Raw genomic sequence first — 21392 nt, forward strand, 5'->3', positions numbered from 1 at the left:
TAAATGTTTTTAATGCTCTCATGGCATCTTGGAAAGAACACACATTTTGTAGATAGGAAGACCAAATATGTAAATTTGATTAAGTTACTTCATCTTTATTGAGTCTCCGATTCTTTATAAAACAAAATGAGAATAGTTTCCTTGCAGTTTTGCTTTCACAATTTGAAATAATGTAATCATAAAAGTATATAGTTTTTCACTAGAATGCTAGCTTCCTAAGAGGAAGACCTCATTCTCTCTCTCTATCTCTCTCTCTCTCTCTCTCTCTCTCTCTCTCTCTCTTTTAATCTGTGGCACACTGTAGATTCTCTGGTATCTAATGATCACTTAATAGGTGGTAACAATGTAAATTAATACAGTGTTGGAAAATGGGTCATTAGAAGATATAGAGAAGATTAACATAATTGTGAAGAGACCAGTAATGGAGAGCACAAACGATTAAAAGCTTACATACTTTTAATAAATAGAAAGTGTGAGAACAATGTATGTTTTATAACTGTTGGTTAGATGTTTTGTTAGATTTTGCCATTTATTTACAAATATGTATAGTAAAAAACTACATGATCATGTTTAAGTATGTAAATAATAATATCTGATTTTATATTAATTTGAAATATGCTTTTGTTTATAGCTATATAATACTTAAATTATGTAAAATACAAGAATATTATATTTTTTTCTAAGAAAAAGGTAAACTGAAGAATCTAATTGTAGATGAGGAGGAAAATTTGAACAATAAAATGTCACTCTGAGCTACATTTTAAAATGTAACAGTGATTTTACTGTTTCCCTTAGAAACCGAGCTTGGAAATATAACAAAAGAAATCAGAAAGTATTATAGTTTAGTAGGTATTTATTATTATTTAATAAGACAATTATACTTTCCTTTAAAAAAAAGCTTTCCTTTTTATAGATAAGAAACTGTGGTGGGCAGACCAAAACTTAGCTCAGTTGGGAACCTGCAGCAAAAGAGATGGAAGAAACCCCACCATCCTACGAAATAAGACTTCTGGGGTAGTTCATATGAAAGTATATGATAAAGAAGAACAGCAAGGTAAGTCACACTAATGAATTTGTGCCAGGTTTTGAATACGTAATGTGCTCTTTTTTATACTAGCTCCTCAATTCAACAATAGAATGTTTCTATTATTGCTTCTAATTAAAAAAAGAGAAAAAAGGAAAATGTTGCTTAAAACTGTAGAAGAAATGCCTTTAACATAGGTGCATCACGAGCTTTGAAAACGTTAGCAAACCTACTATAGGAATTATAGTTTGTCAGGTCTTCAAAGAGGTACTACCCCATTCTTGACAAAAAAAAAAAAAAAAAAAAAAAAAATACAAGAATAGGAACATATATCCTGGCAAAATATATGCAATGTATAGTTAGACCCATAACCTGAATTCACTAGGGGACTTCAAATGGACTACATCAACAAAATAATTCTGTATCCAAAAGCGTGACATTGTTTGGCTCTAAGCATCTTGCTTTTTTGTTTTGCTTGTCCAAATTGTGTGCAGTGAAATGGAGTGAGAGAACTAACAGATGGTTTACATAGGTAGACTTGTCACACTGCCCAAATGGCAATTGGATTAGAGATGGCAGCCAGTACAGCCCGATGCCTGCTAGTCCTTTCTTACCTTTCGTTTCATACTCCATGACATTAGCAGAATTCTCTTTCTAAAAAATAAGAAATAAAAGTCTTTTTCTGTATTCTACTTTCGTACGTTAATCTCTTCCATGAAAATTCTTAACTTCACATACTTTTCTTAGGAAAAGATTTTCAGAATGATTTTGAACACTAAGAAAGGATTTTTTCATCTGAAGGATTTGGGGTATGTTCAGCAAAGCAGAGAAGAGTGGGGGGAGTAATAGAGAACCAAGTGGATCGCTATTTCTGAAGAGAGGTGAAACAATCAAGCATGCGGAATTTATTGGACATACCAGTTGACAGCCCTGCCTTCACATCAGGAGATAAGATGGAGATTAGATTAGGGTTTGCCTTTCCTGTAAAGGGAATGGGTCACATTGGTTTGGAATCTTCACTTGTCCCAGGTAGAGGAAAACAGATTTCTTATTCATGAAAAAATTTAATAATTTTAGAAGAAACGAATTGCTTTAAATATTTATCTAAAGTATTAGGTTCCTTTTATTGTTGAGAATTAATGAATGTTTGTACATTTATATATGCAGAATGTATATGCACCCAAGAGAATGGATATACATACATATACATACATGTGTAATCTGAGAATGTATATAATACCCAAATGGTTACATATAAATCTATTTGTTCTCTGAATTTTGGGGTTATGTCCATAATAATAAACAGGGGCATTTTCACTAGTAATTCAGTAATGAAACTTTTTCTGTACGAAAATAAATCATTGTACTGACATTTGAGTCAAGGGTAATAGATTATGTAATTGAGAATAAAATACTGGTACTCAGTAAATAAAACATTGAGACTTTTTTCAGATTTGTCAGTAGAATATAATTGTGTGTAAAAACTCACAGTACTATTATAAATCTTAGTGCATAACGCATACATATGAGATTGTATCTGAAAACATAATGTTAGAAAATATAAGAAAGAGAGGGAGGGTGGGTGAGAGAGAGAGAATTTCCAAACAAAGCATTTAAGAAAAAATTATACACTTTTTAAAACTGTGAACAAGCATATGCTTTTCATTAATATGAAAAGCATATTAATATGTAAAAGTAAATTAATATGTCAGATTTTGTGGATATAATTCCAGTGAAGTTTCTAGGAGGAAACAATTAGTATATGACTCTCAGCACACTTTACTCTTGTTAACAAGATTTTCCTCATCTTTTAAAGATTTGATTCTATAGGCATAATTGGTGGTTCTATGCTTTGTGAAAGTATTGCCAACAGACAAGGACCTCTAGCACTTAGAAATCAATGGTATAATATGACTAAGCTTAAAATTTAAGCAGTGAAAATACCATTTTTACTAGAAGAATATACTGATGAAAGCATCTGTATTAAAAACAATCCCATTAACAGAATTACTGTAAGTAGCTTAAAAGCTTCATTAGTATGAAATATGACCAATTTAGGACTCTTTAAGTGTTAACATTATTACCTATTTGGATTTCAAAGTATGATTAGTGACTTCATATATAATTTTTGACATAGATCACTGGAGAGTTGAGACTTCTTATTAGTCAAGTGGACTTCCTAGCTCCACTAGAGAGATTTGGGACTTGGCATTTCAACATCAATATTATTATAAAATATTCAGCCATGCTAGTATTTATAATTTGATAGATAACATAAATATTTCACATAAATTATTACTTTTAAATTTTACTGTATTTTCTACTTTATATTTAACAGAAAAAAGAACCTTATTGTAAATAAGAATTTATTTCACAATTTTTTAATGTTTTTCTCTCCTTCACTGTTCATTTCTTCTTAGAGACTAAACAAAGGATATATGAAATATATCATATATCCTTAAATGACATACATTTAGTCAATGTTAGTGTGTAATGTAATTGTTGAAATACATCAATTTTATTTGTCAAAAATATAGTTATCTATATATCTGAACATTTGTCTGAAATATTATATGTGATATTTATATATGGCTATTTTTGCAATTATATTAAAAATATACAGCCCCAGAAGCTCCTTTTTTCCATATATTTTTTCTTTTTTTTTTTCTTTTTTTTTTTTTTTGAGACGGAGTTTCGCCCTTGTTACCCAGGCTGGAGTGCAATGGCGCGATCTCGGCTCACCGCAACCTCCACCTCCTGGGCTCAGGCAATTCTCCTGCCTCAGCCTCCTGAGTAGCTGGGATTACAGGCACGTGCCACCATGCCCAGCTAATTTTTTGCACTTTTAGTAGAGACGGGGTTTCACCATGTTGACCAGGATGGTCTCGATCTCTCGACCTCGTGATCCACCCGCCTCGGCCTCCCAAAGTGCTGGGATTACAGGCTTGAGCCACCGCGCCCGGCCTTCCATATATTTTTTCTATTATCAAAGCTCAAATTCTCTTATTTTTACAAGTTCATTTTCCATCCTAAGCTGTTTCTCTTTACTTTTGTTTGTTTGTTTGTTTTTGAGACAGTCTCACTCTGTCACACAGGCTGTATGTAGTGCAGTGGTATAGTTGCTGTGACCTCTGCCTCCAGGGTTCAAGTGATTCTCATGCCTCAGCCTCCCGAGTAGCTGGGATTACAGGTGTATGCCACTACACCTGGCTAATTTTTGCATTTTTAGTAGAGATGGGGTTTCAAGACAGGCTGGTCTCAGGACTCTTGCCCTCAGATCTGCCTGCCTTGACATCCCAAAGTGCTGAGATTACAGGCATGAGCCACCGCACCTAGCCTCTTCAATTCCCTGTTTCTCTTTCTCTCCAAGTGTTGTTCTTTCAAGCTTTATAGTTAAGTATCATCTGCCCATCTCTCCTGGGCCTTTCAGTCTTGGTAGTTGAAATACATCTGCATCTAAATACGTCTCTCTAAAAGATTGGCATTACATTAGTATATCCATGCTTTCTACAAACTGAAATATGTATATGGTCAGTATAGAATTACTATAAATTTAGGCTGGATGCGATGACCCATGCCTGTAATCTCAGCACTTTGGGAGGCTGAGGAAGGCAGATCACTGGAGGTCAGGAGTTCGAGGCCAGCCTGGCCAACATGGTGAAACCCCTCCTCTACTAAAAAATGGAAATATTAGCTGAGCATGGGGGCAGGAACCTGAAATCCCAGCTACCTGGGAGGCTGAGGCAGGAGAATCTCTTGAACCCAGGAGGTGGAGGTTGCAGTGAGCTGAGATTATGCTGCTGTACTCCAACCTGGGTGATAGAGTGAGATTCCATCTAAAAAAAATTATTATAAATCTATAAACATAATTGTTTCATTATTTGAAAATTATAGAAATGAAATTTCATTTTAATATATAAGTCAGCTTGGAAAAAATGTGGGAATGAATCAGTTAATTTTTATTAGTTTATATAAGATAATAATCATTTAAAAAGTTCAGGGCCGTTATATGGCCAGACATGAAATGGACTTCAGCAGTGGCCGAAATGGTTGCTACAGGACATGAGCAGAGAATGTGGTAGATCTCCTGATGAGAAATCATCCAAGTTCAGAGTATTTCACACCTCAAAAACGACAGAACTCATGGCAGGTTCGATTGAACAATTAAATCCCATCAGGCTATCTTGAATTCGGAAGACAAGAAATAATGAGCTGCATTGGTATTTTGAAATTTCCACAGAGAACTATTGATATAGAGCTTTCATCATGCTTTGTAATTCTCACTGGATTTATTGCACTTCATATCAGTGCTTGAACATCCAGTAAATGGCATTGCATGCTCTAGAATAATAAAAATGTTGTAAAAATGAGATATTTAATGAACTTTCTGAGTAAGATTGTAAATTATTTAACTTCACACTACCAGCATTAATTAGCACATTGGGCCTAGTAAATTCAATGAGACATTTTTAGTAGGGATTCTAGAATGTCTACCTGTGGTTACCTGACTAATATTTGTCATTATTCCTGTACAGAAATAAGAGGAATTTACATGCCAGTTAATTAGATGACTCTTATGGCTGTGCTTTTCATATATTTTTGGAGAATTATGTTCCTATGAATGGGAAAATTTATTTCCTTGCTTTAAAAAATTATTTGAATATATATATATATACACACATACCTTCTTTCTTTTAGAGGCATAATGTTTTAGTGGTTAATAATAATTTAACAGCTATTTATGTGACACATTTGGATAAAATATTCTTACAAAGGAAATAATTGTAGAGTTGAAGTTAACTTTAAAAATCAAAAGAGCAAAAGATTTTGGTTTCTCTGATCTCAAAATATTACAAAGGTCTATGATAATATTTATGACAAACCAGTTTCCTTTTGCTTTTCTGTAACTATTAATCTTCTCATGTATCTCTGCTGACTTTTCTGAAAGGGCAAAATTCAACCATAATTTCTTACTTTAAATTATTCAACAGAATAAAATGCAATCCTAACCAATATGAACCAGCTGCATTTAGAAATCAATAGCATACATATTTGTCAAATTATTGATATTAAATAAAACTTTATTTTTATAACTGCATAAAAGAAATTTGTTTGTTTTTATTTTATGCAGGTAGCAATTCCTGTCAACTAAATAATGGTGGATGCTCTCAACTTTGTTTACCAACATCTGAAACTACAAGGACTTGTATGTGTACAGTGGGATATTATCTCCAAAAGAACCGCATGTCATGTCAAGGTATGAGTTCATAAAAAAACCTTACCTCTGGTTCATTTACTTCATTCATCATTACATACCATGCAGATTTTAGGCAACCAAAATCAGTTCGATACTAGAAAAAAAATATTAACTAGTTGTTAGAAAACAATATACTGTTTAGTCTCATGTATGTACGATTTTAATGTATTTGAAATATTTAAAATATCATTTTCTGCCTTATGAGAGATTCTAATTTTTTAGTAATTTTAGTCACTGCATTTTATTATCAAAACTTTAACCAAATCTAGTAGAAGCTACCTTCAACTTGAATAGGCAAAAGTTATAGTAAAAAACAGTGCTTGACTGAGCTGGAATTAATGTAGAATTTGAACTAAGTAATGTTTACTTTAGACCACTTTAGAGAAAGCACTAGAGAAAATGTCTTACATTCTCTGTTAGAGAACTGATAAAGAGATTTGTCTTCCTCTTCCTTGTTTTGCAATCTCTAGTTCTATTAGTCCCAAAGACCTTTGGTCCTAGAATGATCTTTTATATCTAATGATCATAGCTTAATTTTATCTTTAAAATGCTCCAATCTTATTTGAGAAATATATATACATGTGTTAGTCTTATCATTTATTTGATTTTATATGATATTTATTATATATATCTTATTTGAGAAATATATATATATATACACACACACATATATATGTTAATATTATCAATTATTTGATTTTAAATCCAATATTATATGATATTTATTATGTGCATGACACTGTTCTAAGCACCTTATACATATTAATTCATTTAATCCTCGTAACCTCATGAGGTAGGTCTCTTATCCCCATTTGAGAAGTGAGGAAACTGAGGCACAGAGAAATTAAGCAACTTACTCAGGTTACATGGCTAGAAAGTAGTGGAAGCAGATTTAAATCTGGGCATTCTAGTTTTATTAAGAAAAAATATGTATATATATTTTATAATATATTGGAAAAGCGTATGAGCATTAGCATGTGTACTTCTGGTAGTTAGCTTAATATTTATGTGCCTATTTTAGGACAGGCCTTTGGTAGCAGAGAAGTAAGATATTATAGCTAATTAAGCCATTGATGTATTCTTAGTATGACAAGGATTTATGAAGACTAACTTCATAAATTTCTTAATTTAAGAAATCTAAGTGTCTATTAAAATATAAGTGATATAGTTAAATCAGGTTTATTATCATATATAAGCAAAGAGATATTTGGATTTTAAAGAAGAGGGAGTACATTTTGGTTGTGAGATGATTTAGGCTTCCAAGAATCATCCAACTCGGTGCTTATGAAAGTTTGGGGCCTGTACCAGCATTGTCATCACCAATTGGGAGCTTTCTAGAAATTTAAATAATCAGGGCCCTGGGATGGAGCCCACTCATTTATTTTTAAAAATCCTGTTTTAACCAATCTGATGCATAATCAAGTTTGAGAACTATAAATCTGCCTATCTTTCATTAGTCAGGAAGTGTAATGTACCATAATTTTTTAAAAGGCTAGGAATACTCTTATTAACATAAATTAAGATTATTAAAAATAATACAAATGAAATTATTTTTTATCTTAAATATTCATTATTGGCTTCCCTTCCCCCACTTACCCCCTGCCCTGCATTTAGGTGTAGAATCATTTCTTATGTACTCTGTTCATGAAGGAATCAGGGGAATACCTCTTGAACCAAGTGACAAAATGGATGCTTTGATGCCTATATCAGGAGCTTCATTTGCTGTGGGAATAGACTTCCATGCAGGTAAACAGCTTTTTATTCATAATTTATGTTTAATGTATTCACTTGATTTGTTAAACATGATGGAAACATAACCTTTTTCTCTGTACTTTAATAGTCAAGATAAGAAATAAGAAAGCAGCAAATAGATAAATTTTAAAGCCAATCATAAATTGTTCTAAATATATAATGTGTGAAAAATTAAGTAAAACTGTTCTAAAATATAGCATTTGAATTGCAATTGCGATTCAACATACCATGATTGGCACTTGATTGCTTATTTTTATTTCTCTTCTTTATTCGGACACTTTACTTTTATCTAGTTATAAATATAAAGATATATAAATCATTATGATCTATTATATACTAAAATATAATCTTATTTAAAATATATTCAGGATGTGATTTTCTATTCTAATGCAAGCAGTGGCAAATGAAATACATATAATAGAAACAATTATACATGCTAAACCATTGAAAATTATTTTTGATTATAGTATGTATCATTGGGGGTCAGATTTTACTTCACCGTCTTATATTTTAGCAAACAGTGAAAGGAAGCAAAGTGGGCACTAACCTTTTGCTGTGGCTAATATGAATAAATAATTGGAAATTAATGGTAGACACTATTGAATTTACTGAAGTAAACAGGTTTTTTTGATGCTAATTACTAAATTCTGACATAGGATAAATATTTGTTATTCACATTAACATTCAGATTTATTGTCTTCCACTTGAGGGCTAAAACTTATAAAAATAAATACTAAATCATATGTGTCCTGAATTGATGTTTCAGTGTTGAACATGTAAATGCATGTTCACAGTGTTTTTATATGTGTATAGACTTAATTTTATCTAATGTTAAAAAACAAATAATTTTTTGATTTATTGTCTTAAAAAAATCTTTATAATCTTGCATCAGCCTGTGGGCTTCTGGTAGTTGTTTATTTTTCCCCAGCTCTAACACATTTTGTTTAATCATATATTAATAAAATTCTTTACTACAAGTTAATTAATTATTGGGGATCTTCACAAATAGTTCAAGAATAACTTTTCTTAAGTAGATTATTTTGCACCAAATGTTTGGAATTGGATAGAAGCAAACTTTCTATAGACATGAAAAAAAAGATCACCTTTCCCAAAAGGAAACACAAAAATGTACAACACATTTTATTAAGCATTATGTTAATTTTGCCAAAATCTCATTGTGTTTTTTGATCAAACTTCAGTCAAATCTCATTATTGTTAGAAGGCTAATTATACCTACAATGCAAAATGTATCTTGTCTCTTATGTACATGCATTTTATTCTTTGAATTTTATCATATAGGATTTATTAAGTGCAAAACTAAGAAAACTTGAACTTCTGAAACATTTTATATATACAGTACATGCACATATTTTTACTAGGTACGTAAATCTTTGTTTTAGCTGGAGCTTATATTCAATTATTTTAAAGACTCCATAATGATTTTTGAAAATATTTGATAAGTTTCCATGTGGAAAAAATATTATTATAAACAATATGGTCTAAATGTCTTGTTAAGATCATTAGTAAATCTTTTGCTTTTTAAGGTAAATGGAGAATTTGAATGAGTTAAATTCACTCTCCTAGGTTTATATTGGCCCTTAAGTGGTTAAGTTTAATAACATGTACTATGATGGAGGATATTTTTATTTGCAGAGAATAAGACTTTCTCTTTCAAAATGTCTAATAATTATTACTATCATAAAATTATTTCATTTCAAAGTAACTTTTCCTAAGGAGAAGAAAGTTACCTGTTTTAGTTAAAACTTTATGTTTTTCACATAAAGTTTTGTCTACCATATTTTTATTTCCTGGAGAAAATTTATTTTGAGAAAAGCTATTTCTTCTTCTAAATGTAAAAGGATATAAGCATATGGAATAGTCATGTAGGTAGAATGTTCAAGAATCTATTAAAATACCTACTGTTACTCAGAATATAGCAGTGCAAAACTTTCTTTAAAACAAAGAAGGTTAGCAATCTACAGGCCAGTGAAACATAGTTGGAAGAAACCAGAGTTTAGCCACAGACAACCTAGGTTCTAATGCCAGCTCAGCCACCTACTAGCTTTGTGACTGTGGGTAAGTTACCGAATTTTTCTAGTCTGTTTTCTTACTTTTTTGGTGTGGCCATGTTTATATTGATGTAAACAAATGTTTAACAAAATACCTGATATTTATAGGTGCCCAGAAAATGGTAACAAAAGTATCAAATAAGTGGGAAGTAAAATATTGTAGAAATTATCATATGTTATACATATATGTGTGTGTGTGTGTGTATACACACACACACACACACACACACACACACATTTACAAAGATATCCTGGAAGCTACATTTAAATTTCTAATTAGCTAGGATTTTGTTTTACTGTTCTCTCGACTGCTATTATATTTTCTATTCAGTTATCTGAAGGTGTTTCTTCACTACTCTGGGGCAATAAACATAGGTTAAAAAATCTACCTTTTGAGGATGAACCTTATCATCATCATCAGTCTGTAGAGCTGATACTTAAAGATTAGATTTCAGCAACTATTTACAATCATTAAATGTAAATCTAGTAGGCTAGCCTCCAGTGCTTAGACTGAACTAGCTGAAACACTAATGAAGGTGATGATGGTGGTGGTGCTATCAGGAACTTTCTACTGCCTTCGTGCATAACTTTTGTTACTTTCATCTACTTTACAGTGTGATCCTTTATTAATTGTTTTATGAAAATATATTAGGATCAGAATAAGTGTCAGCAGCATGATTTATAATATCATTATAGAGATGATATACAAGCTCTGGTACTTTGTGGCGGGAAGTTACAGAGAGAGAAAAAGGAAAAAAAGCTGGATTGCTTCTCAGAGAAAGAGAGAAAAGAAACATTTTTTGTTGTGTCAGTCCCTAATTCCTTATTTTTTTTTAAATATGGCCTTTGTATTTCACCTGATTATATGTTCTTTCTCTATTAATTCATTTTCAGATAGTTTATTTCCTCTTCTTCCATTAATGACATTTACCCCAGGGACATAATCCCTACTGTAGGATGAAAATTATAATGACAAAATAGAAGGTACAGTTGCCTCTTACTCTAAACAAACAGCTCCAATCATACTAAGGAGATGAAGTGGGAGAGAATCATTTGCAAATTACAAGTATCGTAATTTATTAATATGATTTTATTACCATGACATTACAGAATGAATCTATTGTTAAAACTTGCGCATTTCATAAGAATTAACAGATACGAGTCTTTCTGGGTTTGGTTCTAATAAATTAAAGCTTTCTGCAATGTATGATTTTTTTTTTCTAACAGACGAAGCAATTCTGGATACTCTCCACAGAAGAAAAAAGACCTTGTGGCTAGATTTAAAATGTTCAAAGCATTTTTATCTCTTCACTGGAAAAGTCCCATTCCAGTGGGAAAAAAAAAAAATTATTGAGCTTTGAAAATCCCTTCCCACCGGGTGATATTCCTCTTGATAAATGAATACTGCATTTGATGCTTTAACAGATAAATATTAGTTAGGAGAAAAGCCTTCAAAACAAAGACCATTGCTCCACTTAGTTAAGTGGTCTTCAGTAAGTAATGCTCTATTCAATATTGAATCCTCCCTCCCTTTGGGATATTTATGACTCTTCCTTAGTAATGAAACAATAGGAAGCTACTTTAAGAGGACATTCTACTCAGATAATAAATTTTCATCTGAAAAACTTCAAACTTAAATTCTTTTTTCACCTTTATCTCTTTTATTTAAATTTAGGTCATCCAATTCAATGATGCAACAACCATTGATTACTATAATATCTACCAGGTATAGAACTTCACAGCTAAGTTGCTGTGAAAGATAAATGTAAACAAGGGCCCAGCCGCAATGACTCATACCTGTAACCCTAGCAATTTGGGAAGCTGAGGTGGGAAGGTCACTGGAGGGTAGGAGTTTGAGGCTAGCTTGGGCAATATCACGAGACCCTGTTTCTATTAAAAGTAAAAGATAAAGAATGAGGGTATTATTTGGATGTCATTGTCTCAGACTCACTCTAGGAAATATTTTAATACTTTTTTACACCATCACATAGTAGTCTGGCTAAGACAATAAAAGCACTGAAGGAACATGTCAGTATACACTTGTCTAAATCCGCAGAATGTACAACACTAAGAGTGAACCTAACGTTAACTATAGACCCTAATATAAACTATAGCTGTGTTGGCTGAGATTCACCTGTGACAGATGTTCACTCTAATACGAGATGTTGATAGTGGCTGTTTGTGTATAGGGGGAAGGAATATATGGGAACTCTCTGTACTTTCTGGAAATTTTGTTGTGAACCTAGAACTTTAAAAATAAAAACATATTTAAAAAAAACACTGAAGGAATACATGTGACAAAATATTGCCACATTTACAAAGTGAATGTCATGTACTTATATGAAAGAATCCCTCCTTAATAGTTCTACAACATTTACATCTATCTTTGAAATGTAGAACTAGAAGGAGTAGTTGGTTCCATCTGTAGCACTCACTCTTGTTACATGAAACTGGAACTCAGAGATCAAGGAGTCATACGCAAATGGAGTATCCTACTCCCAATTCTTTCTACTGTGTCTTGCATTTGTAACCACTGAAGCAAAAGTTTATTTCGATTATTTTTGGCATTACTTGATAACACTATATTGCACTTCTGCAAATTGATGCTAGTGGAAGATCGTGTATTATTTTGATTCATATACTGAATTACATAAATTTTAAACCCATTTGATAATTGAAGCTAGTGACACTCAGGTGACTTTCTCTCTTTTTTATTTTCTATGCCTGGAAGCTTATAAAAAAACTATTTACAAAATTTTTCTAGTAACCACTTTGTCACCAACCAAGGCCATAGAAGAATTATAGAAAGAATTCTTTTTGTGTCAGTAGCAGCAATAGTTTAAGAAATACAATATTGTTGCTTTGGGACATTTTTTCAATTTTATGAAAACCATTTTCTTGGCTACAAAGTGAATTGCTAGGGCTGCTTCAATTTCTTTTTGTTCTTGTGACAGTCAGCTAAACCTATTTGTGTTGTCATTTCAAACTTTCTTCAATATTATATTTTTAAATCATATGAACAGTTTGTATGGATTTATAGTCAATTCAGTAAATTGTTCAAGATGTAAAATAATATCACAAGAAAATAAAAACTTGTCAATACTACCTGAAATATAAAAACCATAAATATACATAACATAAGACATTTTAGGTTAACTAATGGAGACATCTCACAGATTCTTTTTAGATAATTTCCAAACTCAAAGCATATAAAAACAGACTTCTATTAGACATCTGAATTTATCTGAATTTATTACCTGAAATTAAAAGCTTCAGAAGATGCACCATGATCACCTACTAAAATTAAAGCTTTGGTCAATTTATTTGGGGTCTATATTATTTTCCATATGATTAGGAGTATCTCTTAGGCAAGTCTCATGAAACTTCAGGCACTCAGCACTCCTCAGGAAAGGGAAAGATCCTGATGCCAACTTTAGATTGATTCACATGAAGCACATCAAGTCTGCATTAGGAAACTTTCTTTTTCCCTGCCTGAGTTACTCTGTGCTGCTGTATTTCCTTTTAGCTGCTGAGGCATCTCCTCAGCAATGGTACATTCACCTTTGAATGTACCATTCTTTCTCCCCACTCTTTATCAAAATGGAGCTGCTGAGAAACCTATTTTTAAAAGGCCTCGTTACTTCAATTCACAGTAAATTATTAGTAGCTGCTAAGAGATTTATAAGTTTTTAAATTATATGTGTTTGAGCAGATCACAGTGTCTTAACCCATGGCCAACATCCAGCTAAAGCACCTCTAAAGGTATGTGAAAAAAATTATTTTTATAGGTAGGTCAAGCTTTTTTTTTGTATTTTTCAAATTACACCATATTCTGAGCCTTAGAGGATAGATTGGTACCTGTTCATTTCCGGAAACCCATCCCTGGTTATGCTGACAGATTGAATGATGTGAGATCTCTTTTAGCTTACGTATATTGGTACCATTATTATCTTTTACTATAATCTTAAACTTGTAAAAGTGCTTTTCTTCCCATTTTAAGATAACTGAATATATATTAATCCATTTGTCTTTTTGATACCATTTTTTTTTAAAAAGCTGTGATTTGGCTTCTGAAATTTTTGACCATTAGTTTTTAATCAAGTAGACAATCTTCTAATTAAAAAAGAAAAAAGAAAATTGCTGAATTTGTTTATGAACTAGTAATAAGCAATGGATCTTTAATTTCATTTTATTATTTGGCCTTATTTTTATCTAAAAGCAACAAGTAGTAAGTGGTTGAAACTTGAAGGTGAAAAAAAATAACTAATTGGTTCTATGAATTTCTTAGTATTCTTAGAATAGAAACTTGGCAGAAATGGAAAAAGCCTAGAAATGGAATTAAACACCCGTAAGAGGATTGGAAAACTGAAGGGTTGGAAGAGGAAGAAATTAAAATAACAAGAAACCCTTAATATTTGTTGCACAATTATTGTATCACAGGAGTAAGTTTAAGAAACTTTGTCATTTAATTTATCAAAATAATCTTTTGAGGCAGGTGATATCTTAATTTTAACATTAAACTGGGATTTAGAATGAGATATGGGTGTAGGAAAGACTTGGTTGCTTTGAGATGCCCAAATTAAATTCTGCATTGAGGATTATTTTGGGTTTTTGCTCCTGAGATTGACATCAAACATGAATTGGAGAACCAATGTGAAATAATCCACATCTGATTCCTGTTAATTTCATAATAAAAATTTTAATCTTATTACAATTATGATTGGGAAAGATAATCGATATGTCATATCAGGACTCAGGGTTTAAGGGAATCATGATAATATGGTCACTATAGGATTGCCCCTGCTAGATTGAGGGGCAGAAGACTCACGGCACAGTCTCATCTGAGAGGATAGTTAAGGGAGGACATCATCATCATCACCATCATCATCTTTGTAGTTATCATTTTCATAGAATAGAGGAGGAAAAGAAGAAAGAAAACATCATTTATTCTACTGTGTTTACATTATTTATCTATTACTGTGTAACAAATTACGGAAACTTGGTAAGACAAAACAATGTTTATATTCTCATAGTTTCTCTAGGTCAGCTTGCTGTGTCTTCTACTTCAGAGTTTCTTATGAGACTGCAATCAAAGTGTTGCACAGAGATGTGGTCTCATCAGAAGGCTCAGTTAGAGAGGATTTACATCTAAGCTCGCTCATGGGGCTGTTGGCAGGATTCTGTCCCTTGCAGGTTATTGGATAGAAGACCATAGCTCTCTACTAATTTTTCATCTCAGTTCTTTGTCACATGGGCCTTTCTACAGGGAACTTCACAGCATGACCACAAGCTTCTCTTAGAGCTAGTGAATAAGAGAGTAAGAGAAGGCACTGACAAAATGGAAGTCAGATCTCTTGCCACCCAATCTCAGAAATGACATCCCATCACTTTTGGTATATTCTATTTATTAGAAGCTACTGATTAAATCCAGCCTACACTCAGGGAATGGGACTACAAATAAGAGTGAATACCAGATGGTAGGAATAAGTGGAGACCACATTAGGGGGTGCCTGTCACAATATTATAGACTTTTTATGTATGTTATTCCCACACATTATTTTCTAAAGAGCAAATTCTGATGGCAGATTTGAAATATCAGTGCTGTTTCTATATGGACAGCTTCTATATTCTGGCTTAAACCATATGAGAATGAATTATTAATGTGACACATTACAATCATTGTCTTGATCCTCATTTCGCCTCCAGTTAATAGTAGGCTGTAGCTGACTGGAGGAGTCCTTTAGGCAGAAATTAAAGACAAAGTTTAAATAAACTGCCAAATGTTTCACAAATAATGTAAGACAAAGCTGGGATTTGAATATATTTTTTCATCATTTGCTTTCTTCACACCACCATTCTAGAGTAAGTTGAGTAAGGAAAGAGTCCACAAGTACTCAAGAAAGGACAGGTGGCTTTTTTTTTTTTTTTAATTGCATTTTAGGTTTTGGGGTACATGTGATGAACATGCAAGATTGTTGCATAGGTACACACATGGCAGTGTGCTTTGTTGCCTTCCGTCCCCTCACCTGTATCTGTCATTTCTCCCCATGCTATCTCTTCCCACCTCCCACCCCCCCGCCCCTCCCCCATTTCCCCCCAACGGACCCCAGTGTGTAGTGCTCCCCTCCCTGTGTCCATGTGTTCTCATTGTTCAACACCCGCCTATGAGCGAGAATATACGGTGTTTGATTTTCTGCTCTTGTGTCAGTTTGCTGAGAATGATGGTTTCCAGGTTCATCCATGTCCCTACAAAGGACGTGAACTCATCGTTTTTGATGGCTGCATAATATTCCATGGTGTATATGTACCACATTTTCCCTATCCAGTCTATCATCGTTGGGCATTTGGGTTGGTTCCAGGTCTTTGCTATTGTAAACAGTGCTGCAATGAACATTCGTGTGCACGTGTCCTTGTAGTAGAATGATTTATAATCCTTTGGATATATACCCAGTAATGGGATTGCTGGGTCAAATGGGATTTCTATTTTTAGGTCCTTGAGGAATCGCCACACTATCTTCCACAATGGTTGAATTAATTTACATTCCCACCAACAGTGTAAAAGTGTTCCTATTTCTCCACATCCTCTCCAGCATCTGTTGTTTCCCGATTTTTTAATGATCGCCATTCTAACTGGTGTGAGATGGTATCTCAATGTGGTTTTGATTTGCATTTCTCTGATGACCAGTGATGATGAGCATTTTTTCATATGTTTGTTGGCCTCCTGTATGTCTTCTTTTGTAAAGTATCTGTTCATATCCTTCGCCCATTTTTGAATGGGCTTGTTTGTTTTTTTCTTGTGGATCTGCTTTAGTTCTTTGTAAATTCTGGATATCAGCCCCTTGTCAGATGGGTAGGCTGCAAAAATTTTTCCCATTCTGTTGGTTGCCGATTCACTCTACTGACTGTTTCTTTTACCGTGCAGAAGCTGTGGAGTTTGATTAGGTCCCATTTGTCTATTTTGGCTTTTGTTGCCATTGCTTTTGGCATTTTGGTCATGAAGTCCTTGCCTACACCTATGTCCTGAATGGTTTTGCCTAGATTTTCTTCTAAGGTTTTTATGGTATTAGGTCTGATGTTTAAGTCTTTAATCCATCTGGAGTTAATTTTGGTGTAAGGTGTCAGGAAGGGGTCCTGTTTCTGCTTTCTGCACATGGCTAGCCAGTTTTCCCAACACCATTTATTAAACAGGGAGTCCTTTCCCCATTGCTTGTTTTTGTCAGGTTTGTCGAAGATCAGATGGTTGTGGGTATGTTGTATTTCCTGTGAGGCCTCTGTTCTGTTCCATTGGTCTATATCTCTGTTTTGGTACCAGTACCATGCTGTTTTGATTACTGTAGCCTTGTAGTATAGTTTGAAGTCCAGTAGTGTGATGCCTCCTGCTTTGTTCTTTTTGCTTAGAATTGACTTGGCTATGCGGGCTCTCTTTTGGTTCCATATGAAGTTTAAGGTGTTTTTTTCCAGTTCTGTGAAGAAGGTCATTGGTAGCTTGATGGGAATAGCGTTGAATCTGTAAATTACTTTGGGCAGTATGGCCATTTTCACGATGTTGATTCTCCCTAACCATGAACATGGAATGTTTCTCCATCTGTTTGTATCCTCTCTTATTTCGTTGAGCAATGGCTTGTAGTTCTCCTTGAAGAGGTCCTTTACGTCCCTTGTTAGTTGTATTCCCAGGTACTTTATTCTCTTTGTAGCAATTGTGAATGGCAGTTCGTTCTTGATTTGGCTCTCTTAAAGTCTATTACTGGTGTATAGGAATGCTTGTGATTTTTGCACGTTGATTTTGTATCCTGAGACTTGGCTGAAGTTGTTTATCAGTTTCAGGAGATTTTGGGCTGAGATGATGGGGTCTTCCAGATATACAATCGTGTCATCTGCAAATAGAGACAATTTGATTTCCTCCTTTCCAATTTGGATACCCTTTATTTCTTTTTCTTGCCTGATTGCTCTGGCTAGAACTTCCAGTACTATATTGAATAGGAGTGGTGAGAGAAGGCATCCTTGTCTAGTGCCAGATTTCAAAGGGAATGCTTCCAGTTTTTGCCCATTCAGTATGATATTGGCTGTTGGTTTGTCGTAAATAGCTTTTATTGTTTTGAGATACGTTCCGTCAATACCTAGTTTATTGAGGGTTTTTAGCATAAAGGGTTGTTGAATTTTGTCAAAAGCCTTCTCTGCATCAATTGAGATAATCATGTGGTTTTTGTCTTTGGTTCTGTTTTTTTTTTTTTTTTTTTATAATGTCTCAGTTACTGCAACCTCCATCTCCTGGGTTCAAGCATTTCTCCTACTTCAGTCTCCCGAGTGTCTGGGATTACAGGCCCCTGGCACCACACCTGGCTATAATCTTTGTATTTTTAATAGAGACAGGGTTTTGCCATATTGGCCAGGCTGGTCACGAACTCCTGACCTCAGGTGATCCACCTGCCTTGGCTTCCCAAAGTGCTGGAATTACAGGCATGAGAGCCACTGCACTCAACCAGGATGAGTGTTTAACAGCAACAACAGATTTTAAAAATGCAGTATAAGGCCAGCAATATCTAACCATTCAATGTGTGAGATTCAGAAGGCCAGGCTAGGGAGGAGGGTAGTCTTATTCTGAGAATTTGACTTAGTTGATTTATGATTGTTTATTAACTGGGAAAAATTGTGCACCCCCAAAATACACTTTAAAATATCTGGAAACATTGTTAGTTGTCACATTGTATCTATTGAATAAAGGCCAAGGATGCTGCTCAACAATGCCCCCTGCAAGTTTAGTGTCCTGCTCCTTTTCCACAGCAAAGTGTTATCCATCCCCAAATACAAACAGTGCTAAGGTCAAGAAACCTATACCAAGACAAAGTCTAAGATTATTTTCGGCAATTCTGATGTGTTCTTTTGGTTTAGATCTGCTATCCTCCTTGGCAGTAGCAAGCCCCATGGTCCTTTTCTATAGGCTACTGTTTGTTATCTTGAGCATCTCATTCATTAGTACCCAGCTTTTCATGTCATTAGTTTGCCACTTTGCTTTTGGCTACCATTCTAGAAGAGTCCTTCAACAAAAGCCAGAAACTTATTCCAATCATTCTTTACAGTTTTTGCCTAGTATCTGGAAGAGGCTTCATGATATAGTAATGTAAGCCAAATCTTTTATTTGAGGACTCTTCAGCACTGTAGCTCTTTAATTAATAAAAACTCTTTAAAGAAATTGCTTATAGGTGTCTAACATTGCCTGGGAAATACAGTTGTATATTGTGTATACACACCTTTGTATATGCATACACACCTTTGTATATGCATACACACCTTTGTGTATATTACCAATAGGATTATTATTGTAGTGACTTCATTCTTTGTCACCAAGGCGCACTAAGTGTTGACTGGTGTTAACTATGTTTAGAATGAGTTCTAGTATTGCCTCAAGTATTCCTCTCTAGACTAGTTTCTTGGCCAGAAAAGCAGCTCCAAAGTACTTGGAAACAATTGCCAGTTCTTTATGCTTGCAGTGGCACTCAAGAGCAATTATAAAATCTGTTTCTAGGATACTATACTGTCTCCCATCACTCAAACTATGGCTAACTCATTGTGTCAGTGAATTTATCAAGGGCTATGTTAAAGAAAATAAAACAAAACTAGTTCCATTAGTCTTAAAGTTTGTTTCATTTATTTATTACTTAATTTTACTGAGGACTCAATTAGGGGAGCTAGATATAAATTAAGTAGGAAAAAACTCAGATGGAACTAGAAATATAACTTGATATAACTTGATTGTTAATAGTATCAACAATAACAACCTAGAGTCTATTAAAAAATCTGTTTTGTAAGTCAACAGTCATTAAAACTTAGCAAAAAGAATCAGAATTAGACTTGAATAGTTTGAAGAAAAATGTAGACTGTATTGTATAATCTGCTCTGTTCTTCAGGGGGAAAAAAACAAACACTGATAGGAGAGATTCTATTTTGCTACTTTCCTTATAAATTATATATGAGGTAATGATAAAACTGATGATTCAATCTAGTAATTCAAGGTTCTAAATATAAGTAAAAATTTATCTAAATCCTGAATAAGTGGATTCGTAACTTTTATTTTTATTGCCTATGACCTATTATTCTTATTAACAGAGAATAAAAGCTAAGATTTATTAGTGAATCTTGATAATAACTTATTTAAAATGTGACAATAACCTTATAATATTTTTTTCTTTATTATTTTTTCTTAATATTATTTTAGTAGTAAAGCAACTGATGATTTTAGCTTACTGGCTCAGATTTTAATTTACTGATAATAATGATTATATTTGCATACTGAAATTATTTTTAGTGTACATATAAACGCTATTAACTCAAAATAGTCACGATTTAAATTAAGAGTAGACATCTATTGGCTCAATCATCATTAAATATTATTAAAATGAGTTAGCAGAAAAATATCAGTTTAGCAATCACTTATTGATGACAAACCTCTATCTATGGTTAAATAATTTTGTTTAAATTTTTTTAAAATTAAATTTATAGCAGATTTGTGAAATTAGAAAACATTAAAGAAAGTTGAAATAAAAATCACTAATACTACTACAAACAGCAACTATTAATATTTTGTTATTTAATATTATGTTTTAAATACAAAATTTATTATTGATATGATTGTTTGTATTTTTTATTTACAAACATGAACACTTTCCTATGTTATGACTGACAATTTGTAAATACCATTTTAACAGGAATACATTATTTTATGTAGATTAACGTAAAGTTTTTAACCTTTCCAGTACTTTCAGATATTTGGTTTTTTCCCAAGTTTTGGGTGTAAATTTTCATTATTTGTGATAATGTCTAAAAATAGAATTTTCTTTATTTTAGCTAACATACTTTATTGGGATTTATTTTACATATGTACAAGTCAGTGGTTTTAAGTATATTTAGAGAGTTGTGCTACCATCACTAATAATTAAATGTAGAATTTTTTATCAAGAAAATAATGCCTATTAATGGTAACTTTCATATTTTTTCAAACTCCTCAGCCTCGAGGCAACCACTTTTTTAAGTAAATTTCATTTATTTATGTACTTTTTGAGTCAGAGTCTCACTGTGTCACCCAGACTGTAGTTCAGTGGCATGAGCTCAGCTCACTGCAACCTCTGCCTCCCAGGTTCAGGCAATTGTTGTGCTTCAGCCACCTGAATAGCTGGGACTACAGGCGTGTGCCACCATGCTAGGCTGTTTTGTATTTTGAGTAGAGACTGGGTTTTGCCATGTTGGCAAGGCTGGTCTCTAACTCCTGCCCTCAAATGATCCACTGGCCTTGGCT

General features: G+C 33.3%; 1 protein-coding gene across 4 annotated transcripts in view; it reads left to right on the plus strand.

Annotated features, from left to right (window-relative positions):
- Nucleotides 1-21392, plus strand: part of LRP1B (LDL receptor related protein 1B) — a 1884038-nt gene that overhangs the window by 1344115 nt on the left and 518531 nt on the right. For all 4 annotated transcript variants that reach the window (XM_003921997.4, XM_074399735.1, XM_074399736.1 and 1 more), the window contains 3 exons: nt 914-1054; nt 6156-6281; nt 7896-8027. In XM_003921997.4, the coding sequence (XP_003922046.1) occupies nt 914-1054; nt 6156-6281; nt 7896-8027 (399 nt within the window). The remainder of the gene's footprint in view (nt 1-913; nt 1055-6155; nt 6282-7895; nt 8028-21392) is intronic.

The sequence above is a fragment of the Saimiri boliviensis genome, chromosome 5, assembly GCF_048565385.1.
Source record: "Saimiri boliviensis isolate mSaiBol1 chromosome 5, mSaiBol1.pri, whole genome shotgun sequence".
Classification (NCBI taxonomy): domain Eukaryota; kingdom Metazoa; phylum Chordata; class Mammalia; order Primates; family Cebidae; genus Saimiri; species Saimiri boliviensis.